At 35.3% G+C, this 19,327-nt stretch overlaps 1 protein-coding gene across 10 annotated transcripts in view; it reads right to left on the bottom strand.

Annotated features, from left to right (window-relative positions):
- The window catches only part of KATNAL1 (katanin catalytic subunit A1 like 1), a 198,102-nt gene that overhangs the window by 41,522 nt on the left and 137,253 nt on the right, over positions 1 to 19,327 (bottom strand). For 6 of the 10 annotated variants that reach the window (XM_078070506.1, XM_036119060.2, XM_036119052.2 and 3 more), the window contains 4 exons: positions 18,762 to 18,920; positions 17,913 to 18,039; positions 15,599 to 15,733; positions 1,011 to 1,137 (listed from right to left, as the gene is read on the bottom strand). In XM_078070506.1, coding sequence (XP_077926632.1) covers positions 1,011 to 1,137; positions 15,599 to 15,733; positions 17,913 to 18,039; positions 18,762 to 18,920 — 548 coding nt within the window. Of the gene's footprint in view, positions 1 to 1,010; positions 1,138 to 10,748; positions 13,732 to 15,086; positions 15,356 to 15,598; positions 15,734 to 17,912; positions 18,040 to 18,761; positions 18,921 to 19,327 lie in introns of those variants that run through there. The other 4 variants (XM_078070507.1, XM_078070509.1, XM_078070508.1 and 1 more) reach the window with 4 other exon arrangements.

Raw genomic sequence — 19,327 nt, 5'->3', positions numbered from 1 at the left:
AAAAAACTATTAGGAAGCCAACCCAACCAAAACCTCAAATTTTTATATATTTTACACAGTGATATTAGAAACTATTGGGAGCTTCTTGTGTGCCACTAAACTTACATGCACGTAAGAAAAATACTAGTACAAAAAGTGAGAAACAACAGATACTCCAGTTTTAAAGAAAGGCTACTGCTATCAATTTAAGTATAGTTAAGAAGGTAAGAAAGAAAATCCTTATTGAGTGATGTGAATTGTCTACAAAATATGATGTCACTAAATTGAAAAGGAAATATATGATATATTTTACACATATGAAATATGTATTTCCCAGCTTAAACTGATGCAACTTTGCTTGCTCATCTGCATGTAGTAAAATAATGCCAACCAAAACTAATATTATTTTATGTTGATGCAACTAGGCTCCAATTCAGGGCTAAACTGACCTTGGCCTGTCAGAGTCATTATTGCCAAATTAAGTACAATTTCTTTAAAATCAAAGGATAGATCAGAGAAAGACAACTATCACTTGGTTTCACTCATATGTTGAATAAGGATCATAGGGGAAGGGAGGGAAAACTGAATGGGTAGTCATCAGAGAGGGAGACAAACCATGAGAGACTCTTAACTCTAGGAAACAAACTGAGGGTTACTAGAGGGGAGGTGGGTGGGAGGATGGGATAATTGGTGATGGGCATTAAGGAGGGCACGTGATGTGATCAGCACTGGATACCAACTGATGAATTACTGAACTCTCTATCTGAAACTAAGGATGTACTGTATGTTGGCTAATTGAATTTAAATTTTTAAAAAATCAAAGGAATAGAAAAGGTGACCATATTGTTATAAAATTATTCATCTAACAATGACCCATGAGGTTATATAGAAAAGAAACAAGACAAATAAGAAATCAAGGAAATGGGTCGCTGTTTTCGCATCAAGGGCTAATAATGATACTAACTTTAAGACCAATCCTCCTGCCAAATCTATACCTAATATCTAAGGTCACGGATCATTAAAAAAAATACCTGCAAACATTAGTTATATCAGCACCAGAATAGCCCTCAATCTTCTCTGCTATATCTTCCAATTGAATGTCAGGATCCAGTTCAACCTCACGAAGATTTATCTTCAGCAGATCAGTTCTTCCTTTCGCTGTAGAAGATTTTTTTGTTACTGTTGGATGTTTTACTTTACAAATCATTTTGATAAGAAATCACATATTAACATTCAGGAAAAGAAAGAGGAGTCAGTAACTTGAGTCCACCTAGTATTACCAACTCATTGTATGACTCAGAATTCATGAATATCCTAAGTGCCTTGGCTGCAGTAACTAAAAATTGAAACAAAACTCAGAGTTTTCCTTATAGATTGTGAAGATACTTGCTGTGAAAACAAAGGGTCTGTGATCCTTTATGAAAAATAAAATCATTAATATTGAAGTACCAAACATGCTTTTAGTAAAAAACAACATTTAGCCTAGCTTTATAAAACTAGATTGCATGGAGTGTAACTCCTGTGAATCATTTTGCTCACCTTTTAGTGTGATATAGAAAAAGATTTCCCAGGATACAGGAAATCAGCCCTTAGCACAGAACACATATTAATGTGTTTTTTTACTTGGAGAGCCAGCCCACAGACATTTGCTGTTCCAATATGACTGAAATGTGTATTGTACTATGTAAGCTCAAATGAATTACAGAATTGTATAAAATAACCAATCATGCTTACTGTTTTACTATCAGTTTTAATGGCAAATTTCTATTTAATACAGCATACTAAGATAATGCAAACGTAGGTTGCATCTGGCTTTCTACTATTTCCTGATATGTAAAATGAAATGTAATCTTCCCCAACTTTTATTTTGAAAAATTTTAAATCTACAGGTTAAAAAAAAAAAATCAGTGAACACCCATTTACCTTCCATCTAGGCCCATCAACTGTCAATATTTTGCCATTATCACTCCCATCTCCTCTCTCCTCCCTCCTCTTTTTTGAATTGAGAGCTAACTGTAGGCATTGCAACACTTCACCTTAAATTCTTCAGCATGTACCTCCTAAGAACAAAGGTATCCATACAATTATCACATTACCAGCAAATTTAACATTGTTATATTAGAATCATCCAATACACAATCCAGATTAAAATGTCCCCATTTTCCCCAGGCCCTTATGACTTTCTCAAAATACACACTGCATTTAGTTATCATATCTCTTTAGTCTTCTTTAATCTAAAGCAGTTCCCCAAAGTTTGTTTTATCTTTCCTGACATTGACAATTCCTCCAATGATCATATAAAGTCAAAGTATTCCAGTAAAGATCCCAATAGGTCTGTTTGTGGATCTGAACAGGCAGATATTAAAATGTTTATGGAAATGGAAAGAATCAAGGACAACCAAGACACACTAGAAAAACAAAAGTGAGGTGGGAGGAACTGCTCTATTAGAATTTAAGACTTATTACAAAGCAACAGTATTCAAATCAGTGTAATACTCTTGCAGAGATAAACAAATAGATCAATGATACAGAACAGGGAGTGTAGAAGCAGATCAAAGCATATAGTATGAACACCTGATTTAAGATATATGTGGTTCAAGCAGTGGGAGAAAATGCCAGAACAACTACTATCTACAGGGTAAAAAAAAAAGAAATTGCATCCTGCCTCATACCATACATAAAAATCGGTGCCAGATATATTACTACTCTAAATGTAAGATGGAAAATTACAAGCATTTTAGAAGATAAAACAGGAAATATATTAATGACTTCAGAGTGAATATCCTCAAGATATATATAGATATGTAGATACATATATTCAAGAAGTTACCCACAAAAGAAAAGACTGAGAAACTGACCACATTAAAATTAGGAACTCTAATTCACCAAGACTCTGTAAATAGAGTGAAAACACAAAAGTTAGAGTTTGAGAAGATATTTACAACATATATAAGTAACAAAGAACTTATATCCAGAATATATAAAGAACTCCTACAAATATAAAGGTCAGACCACCTAATAGAAAAATGGGCAAAAGACTTGAACAGATATTTGTTATATATCTTTTCCTTTAGTAGCCATTTGATTTTGTTATAATCAAATAACATAGTAACATGGCTACTAAAGGAAAAGATAGTCAAATTATTTAATAAAGAAGGAAATAAAAATTAAACCACAATGAGATAGCACTGCACACCAAGAGACTGGTATAAATTTAAAAAGTCTAAGGTTTTGGAAAAATGTGAAGTAACGGGAACTCTCCTATCTTGCTGGTAGGAGTATAACGTTTAACAACCACTTTGGAACAACCACTTGGGAAGACAGATTGGATTTATTTATTGTTCCAGCTATGCAACATGACCAGCAATTCACTGCAAGGATGGAATGCTCCATCTCGACCTAAAGAAACTTAGGCATTTTCACCATTATGCAAGTATAAAAATATTCATAGCAGTACTATTCATAATTGCCTAAAATTGGAAACAATCAAAATGTCCACCAAATAATATGATGGATAACTGTTGTATAATGACATAATGGATGTTATAGGCTGAATTATGTCTACCCCAACCCCCGAAGTTTTATGTTGAAGCTCTAACTTCCAATACTTCAGAATGTGACTGTATTTGAAGATAGGGCCTTTAAAAAGGCGATTAAAGTAAAATGAAGTCATCTGGGTGGGCCCTAATCCAGTCTGATTGGTGTCTTTACAAGAAGAGGAGATTAGGACATACACGGTGGAAGACTACTGGAAGAAAATGGCTATCTAATGGCTATCTATGAGCCAAGGAAAGAGGCCCCAGAATGAAACAACACCTTGCTCGATCCTGGACTTCTAGACTGCGAAAATAAATTTCTGTTGTTTAAGCCACCCAGTCCGTGCTACTCTGTAATGGCAGCGCTAGCTGACTAATACAATGGAATGCTATACAGCAACAAAAATGCACAGCATCTAGATACCATAATATGGATGAATCTTAAAAATGTACTTGAACAAAAGAAGCAAAATACAAATAAACATAATTAGTGTGATTCAATTTAAGTTTTAAAAAAAGATAAAACTTTGTTTAGGGATACATTATTAGGTGAGAAAATTTTAAGATAAAAATAAATTATTTCCATAAAAGGAATAACAGTGATTACCACCAGGGGGAGGTATGCTAGGGAAAGAATATACCGGCAGCTTCTGAGGTCTGATAATGCTCCATTTCTTGCCCTAGAAAGTAGTTACATGGTGTTTGCCAATTATTGGATGGACTGAACTAAATTTTAATACAATTTAGTTCTATAATGAGTTATATTTCTCAATCACACACAAAAAGTAAGACAAAGCAAAGCAATGCAAAGAGCAGCCACAGTGAAAGAGAAGTAAGCAGGCATTATCCGGGATTGCCAGAAAAAAAGAACGAGTACTAAGTCAGAAATCTTTACCTCCAGAATTCCTTATTCTTGAGAGCTCCTTATCCTTGATCATCCCCAGCCAAAAGGCCCACCTTACAGTTCACCATGGTATAGAGGCAAAGAAGTCCTGCACTCAGATGGTCAGCAAGAGGGGAGTGGGAAAAAAGAGGGAAGGGCAGGAAGCCCCTAGGTTTGCTGCTACAGAAAGTGGTTGTGCTCCTGATGCCTCAGTAAGAACTCCGACTTTAACCTAAGTGTGATTTCATAGTGCTCCATGCATAGCAAGTGAATGTTAGCAGACAAATACCACTTTGCTCTCTTAGTCCTAAAGTTAGAGTATCACCATATTTGTAAATCAAAATGTTTTACTGCAGGCTGCCCTAAGAACTCGAACACCAAGTTCAATATAATGTATTATCCCACAGAAACAAAGTTCCAGTCAGTCACCTTAAATGAACTTTGGGGCATAAGCCTGCTCAAAGGGAAGGCCTGCATAGTAGGAAGCATCTTTTTCCCTAGTAACTATAATTTGGGGAAAATAACTTTTAATTCTGGTTGTATCAGTGATTTGTTAGAAGATTCCAAGTAGGATTTATCAATTGTATAAAACTGAATGATATTGTAGAAGGATTTAACCAGAAATTATTATGTTAATAATAAAGAACTGCGAATGCCACATAACCAAGTCAGTACACATTCTAAATTTAAATAAACATCGTTAAAAGGATCATACACTTCTTATACTAACAATTCTTCTTAAGCACACTTGGCAGTCCAGCACAGAAGACAGCAAGTATGTGCTCTGGGGCCAGACTGTCTGGGCTCACAGCCCTGCTCTGCCTCACTGGGTGGGATACTTAACCCCTCAGTGCCTCAGTTTCCTCACATGTCAAATAAAGATAAGAACAGAATCTACTGCAGAAGACTGTTGTGAGGGTTAAATAAGTTAATACATGTAAAGCCTGGCCCACAGTCAGCACTCAAAAAATGTTCATTGTTTCCCCCGCACCACCACCACCATTGGCTAGTCAACAAACAAGATTAGAGAGAGACATAGAAAACCCAGATCCCTTCTATTAAGGACCATCTGAGACACAGATAACCCAGAGAAGTAAATTCTACACAAGGGAGATAGGCCAGGCCAAAAAAACCTTCATAGAATTAGCATGCTTTAATGTCAACTTTGAAAAAAATCAATAAACTTTTCTTAAAAGTTTTATTTATTTAAGTAATCTCTACACCCAACGTGGGGCTCAAACTCACAACCCCAAGATCAAGAGTCATATCCTCTTCTGACTGAGCCAGCCAGGCACCCCACTGGATTTTTTGTTCTTGAAATTTCTTCTTTTTAAGTAAGTTCCATGCCCAACATGGGGCTCAAACTCACAACCCCAAGATCAAGAGTCACATGCTATACAAACTGAGCCAGCCAGGGGCCCCAATAACATTTAAATAGAGGCAAAGAGAGAGAACAATCTGGGAAATGGGAGTACCATAAATAATGACATAGAAGTAAGAAGAAGCATGAGCATACCAGAGTTGGGGGAGGGGGGGAAAGGTAAGTAGGGAAGTACAAAGGAGGACTGAGAAATGGAAATAAACACAATTAAGACAGATAAGGTATGAACCAAAAAGCACTCTGACCCTGATGTGATAGGAAGTTAGACTCAGAGTCTAAGAGACTCTATGACATTTCAGTGATTTAGGGAGATTATTCTAAAAGCAAAATACAGTTAAATGAAAGGGGCTGAAAAAGGAGTTAAGCTGACGAGGCGCTTGCTGCTATAATTTAGATGCACAAAGGAAGAAGAGACTTAGTGTAAGGCCGAGCTGTAGCTCTGCCTGTTGTTTTGCCTTTTGTGAACTATGGCAGATTGTATTCACCAGGATGGCCGCAACAGTCTCATCCCACACATGCTCCTACAACGTGGTCTTGCCACTCTCCCACCCGGAGGTAGTCTAACTTGAAAACGAATGGGGCTGTAAATGCTTCAACCCAGGGTACAGCAGGAGTGACACTATATGACCTCTAAGGCTAGGTTATAAAAAGCGATGCCCCTACTACCTTTTTCCGGTGGAACATCTGGAGCCCTGAGCTACCTATGTATGAAATCTGACTATCTTAAAACCCACTACGCCTGAAGCAGCCCAGGCCACAGGGAATGGCCACAGGGTAAAAAGGAAGTGCTCCAGAAAGACAAGCTCCAGCTGAGGCCTCAGGGGTGCCTTTAGTTTTATCTACTCTCATTTTTATACTTCTTTCCTTTTCCAACTAAAAATTTATTTTCATGGGTTGCTTTTTTCATAAAATTTTAGTCCTTCAACTATTTTTTACTTTCATATAATCTTTCTTTCCATTAATTTTACCCTGGATTTAGAAATCTTTCTTTCAGGTCTCTCGTCTTTCCACATGTTATTGTTTTGTCTATCCCAGACCCTTCTATCCTACCAGATGCTCCAGCTACAAGAGCTACCTGTCTATTCATCTTCAAGCAACTGCACCTTTGTTTGTTTTTCTCTATGAAAATTAGTGAAAATGTAACTTCCTCCATGAAGTCTCCCCAAAGCACTTTGACCAGAATTTATTATTCCTCATTCTCCACTCCAAGGTACCATGGACCAGAGGGGAGGTGGGGATTAAATAGGTGACAGGGATTAAGGAGTGCACTTGTCGTGATGAGCACCAGGTGTTGTATGTAAGTGTTGAATCACTATGTTATACACCTGAAACTAATATTACACTGTACTGGAATTTACACTGGACTGGAATAAACTAACTGGAATTTTAAATTAAAAAACCTGAAAAAAAAAAAGTACCATGGAAAACACTAATATCACGTTACACTGTTTTCCCTACAGTTAGGTTAAGTGTATGGCTACCTTCCAACTAACTGCATCGTGAGTTCTCTAAGGACAAGGCTTGTCCATTGTTTTTATTCCCATAGTACCTAATAAATGTCTAACAGCAAAGAGCTAGATAAACACCTACTGAACTAATAGAGAAAGAGTGGAGTTCTAATTATGATTACCTGTTTGGATACACTTCAGGAGAAAGCAATTTCTCAAGTTCTACGGTCACAAGGTACACACCTTCAGACTAATAATGAGCAAAGAGAAGCACCCAAAAATGATTACCTATAATGGACATAATGTTTTCATAAGGGAAAAGAAGTTTAGAAGAAAGCCTTTCAGTCAGCCAAATCTATTTTCTTCTCCACTATTTCAAAGAAAGCTAAATTCCTACCTTTGTACCACAAAGCATGTCTTTCCCCCAATAGCTAAGCTCTCCTCAGCAGTTTATAAAATTGCTATCATCAACTATTTTTCCAGTTACATTTTTTCCTCCCTATTACAGTGAATTAAAGTTCAAAGTACCAAAGTTTAAATGATGTCAGTTCAAGTAGTAAAACTTTTATTTTCCCCCATTAGTATTAATTTCTTATTTATAATCATTGTACACAGTAGTAAAATTAAAACCCATTTCATAAAAATACACTAGATAGCACACAGATATTTGGCTTAGAAAACAAGGAAGAGAAAAAAGGGAAAAAAGAGAAAGGAAAGAAACATTAAATCAGAAGTGATAACAAACCACTCAAATTTCAAACCTTCATGTGGCTAATATGAGAGCAAGCCAGGAACTGAGGAGCTGCTTCTGGGAGGTGGAATATTCCAGGGTGGCTTACAGCTTCTAAATTGAATCACTTTCATTACTGCTTTAAGTAAGTTTATTATTATTTTAAGTTCAACAAGTAATTTAAGCACTGTTTTAAGAAAAAGAACATTTTTCAAGTAACGAGATTGTTAGTATTAATGGAAAGACAATATAAGTCAGAAACTATGAGCTAGAAATCTACCAATTAATTACATAATAGAGTCTTGAGATCTAGTCAAGAAAGTGAGTAAGGAATATGTTATAAAAAATTAAGTTTCAGGCGCCTGGGTGGCTCAGTCGGTTGAGCATCTGCCTTCAGCTCAGCAGGGAGCGTGTTCCCTCTCCTTCTCCCTCTGCCACTCTCCCTGCTTGTGCTCTCTCTGTCAAATAAATAAATAAAATCTTAAAAAAAAAAAAAAAGTCACAGGTGAGGCTTCCATTCTGGCCATCATGAAAAAACTGGTACCAGACTTGTCTTTCTATGGTAAACAAATATAAAACAAGAGATAAGAGGCAACTGTTTTCATGCATTAGCCAACAGACAGCAAATAACTGTAGTTTTTTCTTAAGTTCTGCCAAGAATATGAGTGCCTGCCAGAACAAAATTCAATGCCCTTCAAAGGAAAACATAATCCAGACACCCTATAATGTAGAGCATATAATAGAAATTACTGGACATGTGAAGAAACAGAAAAAATGTGACCCACAATTAAGAAAATTAAAAAGTAGCCAATTCTAGAAACTGATGTTCCAGATGTAAGAATCGGCTGACAAAAACTATAAAGTAGTATATCAATTATCTATTTCTGAATAAAAAATTATACTAAAGTTTATTGGCTTAAGATAACAATTTATTATCTTCACAGTTACTGTGCATCAGGAATTTGGGAGAAACTTAGCTAAAAAGCTCTCACTTTTTTTTTTAGTCTTTTTTTTTTTTTTTTGTCTACGAGAGCTAATTTTGTGAACTTGGCCAGATATTTGGTCAAACATTATTCTAGATGTTTCTATGAGGATGTTTTTGTATGAGATTAATATTTAAATTGGTGGACTCAGTAAAGCAGACAGCTCTCCATAATGTGGAAGGCCTCATCCAATCAGCTGGAGGCCGAAGCAGAACGAAAGCCAAACCTGCCCAGAGCAAGAGGGAATTCTGCCCAAAGAGGGCCCTCAGACTTGCATTGTGACATCAACTCCTCCCTGGGTCTCCAGCCTGCCAGCCTACCCTGCAGATTTTAGACTTCCCAGTCTCTGTAATTCCATGAGTTAATTCATTAAAATAAATTTGTCCCTATATACATGTTCTATTGGTTCTGTTTCTCTGGAGAACCCTGACTAATGCAGGGTCTGTCATGAAATCTTAGTCAATGTACAGGCCAGGCCTATAGTCATCCAAAGACCAACTCACATAACAGGTAAGCTAGTTCTGGCTGTTGGTGGGAGACTTGTTTCTTCCCATGCGGGCTTCTCCCTAGGCTATTTGTCCTCGTGGTATGGCAGCTGGCTTCCCCAAAAGCATATAATCTGAGAGAGGGAGAGCTAGGCAGAAACTATCCTTTTTATGATTTAGCCTCAGAAGTCACTTATAGCATCATTCTCCCATATTCTATTCCTTAGAAACAAATCACTAAGTCCAGTACATTGTCAGGGGGAGGGGAACTAAGCTCCACCTTTTGAAGGGAAAAATCTCAAAGAATTACAGGAAAAGGGATAGACTAAATGGATTAAGATCTGGGGAATCCCAGCAAAGCAATGGAAACTATAATAAATAACCAAATGGAAATGTTAGATTTGAAAAATACGTTTGAAATGAAAAATTCACTGGATGAGATTAAAAGATTAGCAATGGCAGAAGAAAGTGTCAATGAACATGAAGATAAATGAACAGAAATTACCCAACCTGAAGAATTAAAAAAAAAGACTGAAAAAAAATGTAATGGAGTCCCAGTGACCTGTGCAACAATATCAAAGTCCAACATACATAGGATAAATAAAAGGAAAACTCCACAGAGTACATCATAGTAAAATTGCTGAAAGCAAAAAGATAAACAGAATATCTTAACAACCGTGAAGAGGGGAGCCTGGGTGGCTCAGTCAGTTAAGCATCCAACTCTTGGATTTCAGTTTAGGTCATGATCTCAGGGTCATGAGATCTGAATTCCGCAATAATAATAAATGTCTAACAACAAAGAGCTAGATAAACACCTATTGAACTAATAGAGAAAGAGTGGAGTTCTAATTATGATTACCTGTTTGGATACACTTCAGGAGAAAGCAATTTCTCAAGTTCTACGGTCACAAGGTACACACCTTCAGACTAATAATGAGCAAAGAGAAGCACCCAAAAATGATTACCTATAATGGACATAACGTTTTCATAAGGGAAAAGAAGTTTAGAAGAAAGCCTTTCAGTCAGCCAAATCTATTTTCTTCTCCACTATTTCAAAGAAAGCTAAATTCCTACCTTTGTACCACAAAGCATGTCTTTCCCCCAATAGCTGTTTATGATTCTCTCTCCTTCTCCCTCTGCCCCTCCCTGCCTAAAAAAAAAAAAAAAAAAAAAAAAAAAAAAAAACCATAGAGGACAACCACTCAAGAAAATTCCAACCTGGTTTCTATAAACATATACTATCACATGACCCAGTTATTTCACTCCTAGGTATTTATCCAAGAGAATTGAAAACATATGTTCACACAAAGAATTGAACATGAATGTTGACAGCAGCTTTATTTACAACAGTTCCAAAACAGAAACCACCTAAATATCCATCAATAAGAGAATGGATAAATAATCTGTAATATGGCCATATAATGAAATCTTACCCACCAGTAAAAAAAATAACAACATTAATAAATCTCAAAATAATTATGCTGAATGAAAGAAGACAGTCCCAAAACAATTCATACTGTATGATCCTGCTTGTGAAATTCAAAATAATTTATGGTGGCAAAGATCAGATCAATGGTTGCCTGAGGTAGAAGGTGTTGGGGAGAGAGGAGAATGGGCTGCAAAGGGACACAAGAAATCATCTCAGAATGAAAGACATGTTCTACATCCTGACTGTGGTATGGTTTCAGGGCTGTATAAAATTGTCAAAATCAACAAATTTTAAGTGGATAAAGTTTATTATAGATAAATCATTATTCAATAAAGTCGGTTTAAAAAAACAATAGCCAGAAGAAAAAATATACATTACATACAATGGTGTGAATGACAGCGGACCTCACATCAGAAACCAGTGGAGGCCAGAAGATGACAAAATGACATCTTTATAAGTAATGAAAGAAAAAACAAAACAAAAAACTTTTTCCAACCCAGAATTATTTATCAATTAAAAATATCCTTCAGAAATAAGGGTGAAAGAAAGACATGTCAAATAACAAAAACTGAACTGGATGCTGGCAGACCTTAACTAGAAGAAATATTAAAGGAAGTTTTCTAGAAAATGGGAGATGAACCCAGATGGAAATGTGGACCTTAAAATAGAAAAGCAGAGCAGTGGGGGTGTTAAATATGTAGGCAAATAGAAAACACTATTTTTTGTGCTCCTCTTAATTGAAGTTTAAACTAACAATTTAAATTTCATTATATTGTGGGATCTATAATGAATGTAGGTATAAAATACATGACAAAATAGCACAAAGGCTGGGGGCAGGGGAGGCAAACAGTTCTTATATTTTACATGAAATGGTATAATATTAGCTCAAAGTCAGCTGTGAAAAGTTACAGGTGCATATTGTAATCCCTAGATTAACTGCTAAAAAAAAACAGGTATAGGTAAAAATCCAATAAAGGAATTAAAGTGGATACTAAAAAAGTCAATTATCAAAAGAAATTAGGAAAAGAGGTACACAGAGAAACAAAAAGGAAAATCGCAAGATGGCATACTTAAACACAGCCATATCAATGATTACATTATATTTAAATGGACTAAATACTCCAATTAAAAGCCAGAAATAAAGTGGCTAAATAGCCAGACCCAACTATATGTTGTCTACAAGAACTGCATTGCAAATACAAGGACAGGGTGAAAACTGAAGGAAGAAAGCAGATATATCATGCAAACAATAAGCAAAAGAAAGATCATGAGGCTGTATTATTATCAAAGTACACATCAAGTCAAAGGGTCTAAGTAGAGACATTTCATAATGGTAGAAGAACAAAGAAGATATACCAATTATAACTGTTTATGTACCTAATGATAGAACTTCAAAATGCATAAAGCAAAAATTGACGGAATTAAAGCAAACAATAAACAAATTCACAATAATATCTGAAGAGTTTAACAACCCACTCTAAGTAATTGGTAGAAAAACCAGAGTAAAAAAAATCAGTAAGGATCTAGAAGACTTGAACAATATTATCACACTAACTTGATATGACCAACAATTATAGAATATTATCATCAACAAGTACAGAATAAACATTCACCAAGAAAGAATATGCTGAATCATAAATTCAATAAAATTTAAAAATTGACATTCTACAGAGTAGTCCCTGACTACAGTGGAATTAAGTTAGAAATAAAAAAAGGAAAATTAGAAATGAATAGCAAAGAAAATATGCTATAGCAAAATTGGTGGGATAAAGCCAAAGCAGTGCATAAAGAGAAATTTACAGCTTTAAATATTTATATTTAAAAAAAGAAGGTTTAAAACCAATAGTATAAGTTTCTTACTTCAGAAAAAGATTAAACTCAAAGTATAATGGAGAAATAATAAAAATAAGAGGAAAAAAGTCACTGAAATAGGCAACAGAAAAATTACAAAGCAAAAAATTAGGTTTTTGAAAAGATTAATAATATTGATAAATCTCTAGCAAGATGATCAAGAATAATGGAGATAAAACACAAATGACCAATTTTAGGAATGAAAACTGAGCCATTACTGTAAATTCTACAGACAAGAAGAAAATAAAGTGTGTAGATTTGTATTATGTTAACTTAAGCAAAGCCGTAATTTCATTTCCCAGGATTTACATTGCATAGCTCTGGTTCAGTGTGGACCACATGAGTCATTATGGGTGAAATCTGAAAGAAAGTTGGTTCAGGGCGTGAAGTGCATTTGCAGTTCAAGCATACTGTCACTTATCTTCTGACTCACCCTACTAGTATGGAGCAGCTCCTGCCAGATTTCCTCCTTCAGCTTTTTTGACTCCTTAGCCAGGTATATATTTAGTACTGTTACAATAGGACACCCCAGTCATCAAAGTTGGAAGTCTCAGAAGCAATGAGAGCCCAACATGGGTTCCAGTCTATCCTCATGAGGTTCCAGTTCATCCACACAGGTTATACTTTGTCCTTGTTTCCACCACTTCATCTTCTCTTCCCAACTGCCCTCACTATTGACTTCAGGCTCCAGAACCAGACATGAAATCAACAGCCTCACATAAACCCTTTAGTCAGCTTGTATGTTTGTATTAGGTCAAATCCCAATTTGACAATTTAGAAGAAATGGACAAATTCTTTGAAAGACAAGCTACCAAAGCTTACTCAAGAAAAAACAGAGGGGCACCTGGCTGGTGCAGTTGGTTAAGTATCCGACTCTTGGTTTTGGCTCAGGTCCTGATCTCAGGGTCGTGAAATTGAGCCGCACATCAGGTTCTGCACTCAGCAGGGAGTCTCCTTGGAGTTTCTCTCTCCCTCTGCCCTTCCCACCCCCTGCTCTCTCTCTCTCTCTAAAATAAATAAATAAATCTTTAAAAAAAAAAGAAAAAATAGATAACCTAACTAGATAGCCCTATACTTATTTTTAAATCAATGGAACAGAACAGAGAACTGAGAACTAGAACCCACACATACATAGCAAAACAATTCAACAAAGGTGTCAAAATAACTCAATGGAAAAAGAAAACTCCTTTTAACAAGTAATGCTAAAACAACTCGGCATATATATAAAAAAAAAAGTGAAATTCAATCTCTGACACTATATACAAAAATTACTTCAAGATGGATCATAGATTTAACTAAAGTTTCTAAAAGAAAAATAGGAGAAAACCTTTGCTCTTCGGGGTAAGCAAAGATCTCCTATGACAAAAAAAGAGCTATCCGTAAGAGAAAAACTTGACAAGAGAACATCATCAAAATTAAAACTTCTTATCAATAGACACCATAAAGAAAATTGAAAGGCAAACCAAACTGGAGTAAAATATTCACAATGCATATCTGATGAAGAACTACATAGCATTAATAAAACAATAAACTAATTAAAAACTGAGCAAAGGACTTGAAAAGACACTGCACAAAAGATATACCAATGACCAAGAGGTACACAAAAAAGGCACTCCACATAGTCATTAGAGAGATACAATTTAGTAGGATGACTAAGATTAAAATACTGACCATACCAAATGTTGGCAAGGATATGAAAATACTGGACTTTTCATTCATTGATGGTGTAAGTGTAAAATGGTACAACCACTTAGGAAAACAGTTTGAGTATTACAAAGTTAAATATATACATATCTACCCTAGGACCCACCTATTTTATTCTTAGCTATATTACTGAAAAGGATCAAAAACATTTATCCATAAAAAGATTTGTACAAGAATATTTATAGCTTCATTCATAATAGCCCCAAACTAGAAATAACTCCAATGTCCATCAAAAAAGGAATAAATTGTGGTATAATCATTTCAAGAATAAAATACCAATACATGTAACCACATGGATGAATCTCAAAACATTATGTTGAGTGACAGTGACACACAAGAGTACACATGTTATGATTCCATTTATATGAAGTTTAATAATAGGTAAAACTAATCTATGGTGATAAAAATCAGAAAAGGTTAATACCTATTCAGGGTTTGAATTAATTGGTAGAGGGCACATAGAAACTTCATGGGGTGACAGAAATATCCTACATCTTGAGTAGAGTATTGATTAAACAGGAATATTCATTTGACAAAACTCACCAATTACACACTTAAGATTTATACATTTCATTCCATGTAAATTTTATCTCAGTATAAAAAGAAAAAAATTCACTTCTGAAAATTTCAAGTCATCAATAGGATGAAGTTATATTTTTCAAAGCAGCATATTTTTAAGAAAACCCCAAGAGAACTTTATTTTTAATCACTTAAGATTTAATGAGGACTTTAAATTTAAAAGTAAAACTTTAGATATCCTATCAAATTTATTAACATGAATACTGCTCTCAGGGCACCTGGGTGGCTCAGTCATTAAGCATCTGCCTTCGGCTGAGGTCATGATCCCAGGGTCATGGGATTGAGCCCCACATCGGGCTCCCTTCATCAGGAAGCTTGCTTCTCTCTCTCTCCCCTACTTGTGTTCCCTCTCTTGCTGTGTCTCTCTCTGTCAAATAAATAAATAAAATCTTAAAAAAAAAAAAAATACTGCTCTGAATATAAGAACTGCTCTGAAATGTAAGGAACTTCAACAGAGTACTACTGTGGCCTTTCTTTCCATCTATTACAAATTGGTTTTGTGATGTTATAAACTTTAAGCGGAATGCCAAACGACTAAAGACTTAAAGAAATAGAAAAACGTAACAGGAAGAAAAAAAAAGAAAAATATAGTAAAAGGAAGGCATCATACCTGTTGGGAGAGGTATATATATCCTTTTTTCTAATCTCCTTCTCAAAGCTTCATCAATGTCCCATGGGAAATTAGTAGCAGCCAATACCATAACCATCTTGGAAGGATCATCATTCTCTAAAGCTCCTCCAACTCCTATACACAATTAGGGGAAAAGAAGGCATTTTCCTTAAAGTCCTTTATTCTCTCATTCAACTAACGTTTCTAAGCATCAGCTAGAGGTTTTGTCATAGGCTCAATGACGGAAATAATGCAGTCCTTCTGACCTCTGTATGGTGGCAGAACCAGACACACCAACAGGTAACTATAAAACAAGGAGGCAATAGAATTCATATAATCTATTACAGGATTCTAGTCCAGTAAGAAAAACCATTTTTTTTATAAGAAAATGAGTGTATAGTTGCTCTGAAAAGAAAAGGCATGGGAGATTACGCTGTTTTATTCCTTTTTTAAATCATGAAGTCCCTCAAAAAATTTTTATTTTAGTTGTTAGTCTAATTTATTTTCTCAAGAAGGAAGAACAGAAGAAGGTTCACATTTGCTAATGTACTAGCAAGCAATCATAATATGGCAGGATATACTGCAATAATTTTATCCTTCAAACTTCTAAGCGACTTCGAAAAAATAAACAAAAAATCTGAGAATGAACCTAATAATCATCACTACTGAAAATATCATTTCTTTTTATACCAAACCAAACATATATACCTTGAGTCTACTTTTTCAGAATTAAAGTTTTAGAATAAAAAGTTTCAGGTTACACAATGGAAACTTTGGAAAATGTGCAGTAAAAAACAAACAAACACAAACAAACAAACAAAACAAAACTCACAAACTTTATTACTAAGAGTTTCTAGTTGTGGCCTGGCATAACAAAGTAGTGAATTTAAAGCAACCCAGTTCAATATGGTATTTTCTTAATAAATTATTACCAAACTCCTGTTTCAATCATTATCACAAAGAATCAAGCTATGCAACTAATAATCCCCAACAGTAGTCACAAACACCCCTTGATGAAATTCAGCTGACTAAATTTATATTCAGTGATATTTTTAAAACATCTAATGTATTTCTCCTCTGGATGCCTCCCCCAAAATATACTTTAGCAGGAATTAAAATGATAAACTCAGGGAGGGCAGGGATTCATATACTACACTGTTTTATGCATCCTTACAGTGCCTGGCACTATATAACACACACTGTAAGTATTCAGTAAGTATCCACAGTTGCTGTAGAACCATAGCTGTTTTGAAACAACACATTCTGGATATTTTTTTTTAACACATTTTACATTTGCCACACAACTACCAGAATAATAAACCTCTGAAGGCAGCTCTGGCCCATCACTCTCTTCCTTCATTGCCATTTCTTTGAATAACTTCTACCAAAGCTTCAAAGCCCAACTTGGCTGTTCCCTTCCATGACTCCCTCAGTCTGGGTGGTACCTCTCCTACTGCGTCTTCACCACACCCAGAGTTTAGTTCTACCACACAATTTAAAATGTATTGTTAAGTTCCCTGCTTCCCAACTAGATCAGTGGTTCTACTTTTTGGTTTCATGATATGTTGTCTATACTCTTAAAAATTACTGAGCTCCAAAGAGCTTTTGTGTATGTGGAATACATCTATCAATATTTACCATTAGAAATTAAAACTGAGAATTTTTTAAAATATTAATTCATTTTAAAGTAACAATAAATCTAGTATTTGTTAATATAAATAACATTTTATGAAAAATAACTGTGATTTTCAAAACCAAAAAAAATTTAGTAAGAAGAGTGGCGTTTTCCTACATTTTTGTAAATCTCTTTAACGTGTGACTCAACAGAGAACAGCTGGGTTCTCTTATCTGCTGCTGCTTTCCATCTATGATGACATCCCAAATGTCTTGCAGCCTCTGAAACACTCCACTGTATTCTCGTGAGAGAATGAGAGCGAAAAAGGGCAAATAACGTCTTGATATTATCATGAAAATGGTTTAGCCTTCGCAGACCTTTTAAGAGGGCCTTAAAGATCCCTGGGGCCCCGGACCACATCTCTGGAAGCTCTGCAGTCCTAGTAAAGTCCTTACCGGCCATGACATTCCTTTTCTTTGTAATCTCAGAACCTGAAATGGCATGTGATTCATAACACGTATGCGGTAAATGCTATCTGAGTGCATGAACAAACTGAACAAGTAGGTGGATGAACAAACGATTACAAATAAATTCAGGCTGCCTTCGAGTCCATTCACTGAGCATTTCCACAACATGAATCTACCCAAAATTCAAAAAGGAAATATAACAGTTTGGGGACAGTAATTAAATATCAATTACCATCCATCTGAATGAGTAGTTCAGACTTGACTCTGCGACTTGCCTCATGTTCATCAGAGGTTCCTCTTCGACTACAGATAGAATCTATCTCATCGATGAAGATCGTGGTGGGCGCATAAAATCTAGCCTTTGTAAAAAACATTTTAAAGAAACCATTCAATGAGCTCATAAAACAATCTGAATTTTTTAATGCCATTTCCTCCTCCTAAAACAATGGTTAAAAAAAGAGCAGAAATTTCTCACTGCTTTATTGCCACCATTTGGCTACTGACAGAGATTAAATCATTTACATCAGAAAATGGAAATTTCTAAAAATAAAAGATGGTTGGTGAAGGTGGGTGACAGATACATGGGGATTCATAGTACTATTATTTCTACTTTTTTGTTTGAAAATTTCCATAATATAAATCTTTTTAAAGATAAATCATCCATCTCTATCTTCCAATATATATTCTTAAATAGCTACTGCAAGTCCCTTACAAAAAAAGAACAAACTTTAATGATAGATTGATTTCTAATTTTTAAAACATATACTAAAATATACTCTGCTCAACCAGCTCATTAGAAATCCAGAAATATCACACCACACACATTTCCAAAGTGTCTTCCACCCTCACTGGATAGGATGCCAAAGGGCCTTCCCTTACCTCAGAGAGGAAGAAACACTGAAGACACATCAACTACTCCACAAAACCCACCACCCCATACCTTACTCATGTGTCAGGATGAACTGTTCAACTACAACTCCATTTGCCCTTTTAAAAACAGATCCCTAAGTGAATGGATATAAAAGGGGTATCATCTGCCTACACAAACAGTACTTTGAAATCTGCATATATCATCACTTACCATTTCAAACAACAGACGGACTAACTTCTCAGATTCACCTCTATATTTAGATGTCAGTGTAGAAGAGGAAACGTTGAAGAATGTTGTGCCACATTCAGTGGCAACAGCTTTAGCTAGCATAGTCTTACCAGTGCCTGGGGGTCCAACCATCAGTACACCCTGAAATTTCAAAAGCTGTATTAAATGTTTTATCAGATATAAAATGCATTCTTATAAAATATCATCAGCTATTGATGTACATAAAAATTTTCCCATCAAAAGATAAACTCAACTGTCACAGCAAAATCACGGTGTATTTGACATAGTATCATTTCATATATTTAAAAAAATGACTGATTTCACAAAACATCTCAAATCAGAGGTACTTAGAGATGGGCTAACAAAAGGCCCAGACAATAAGAAATCTTCTAATACGTTGAGAAAGAACCTACCCAATTTTCTTAAACCTGGAAGAAGATAAATATGTACAGTTTTGAGCATGGCTTAAGAGTGACTGCTCTGCTTAAACATAATGAAAGTAAGACATTTTCTACCACATCTAGTAGAACTATATATCCCTTACCCTC

This window comes from Halichoerus grypus, chromosome 4, assembly GCF_964656455.1.
Source record: "Halichoerus grypus chromosome 4, mHalGry1.hap1.1, whole genome shotgun sequence".
NCBI lineage: Eukaryota > Metazoa > Chordata > Mammalia > Carnivora > Phocidae > Halichoerus > Halichoerus grypus.
This window is presented reverse-complemented; position numbering and strand designations above follow the sequence as displayed.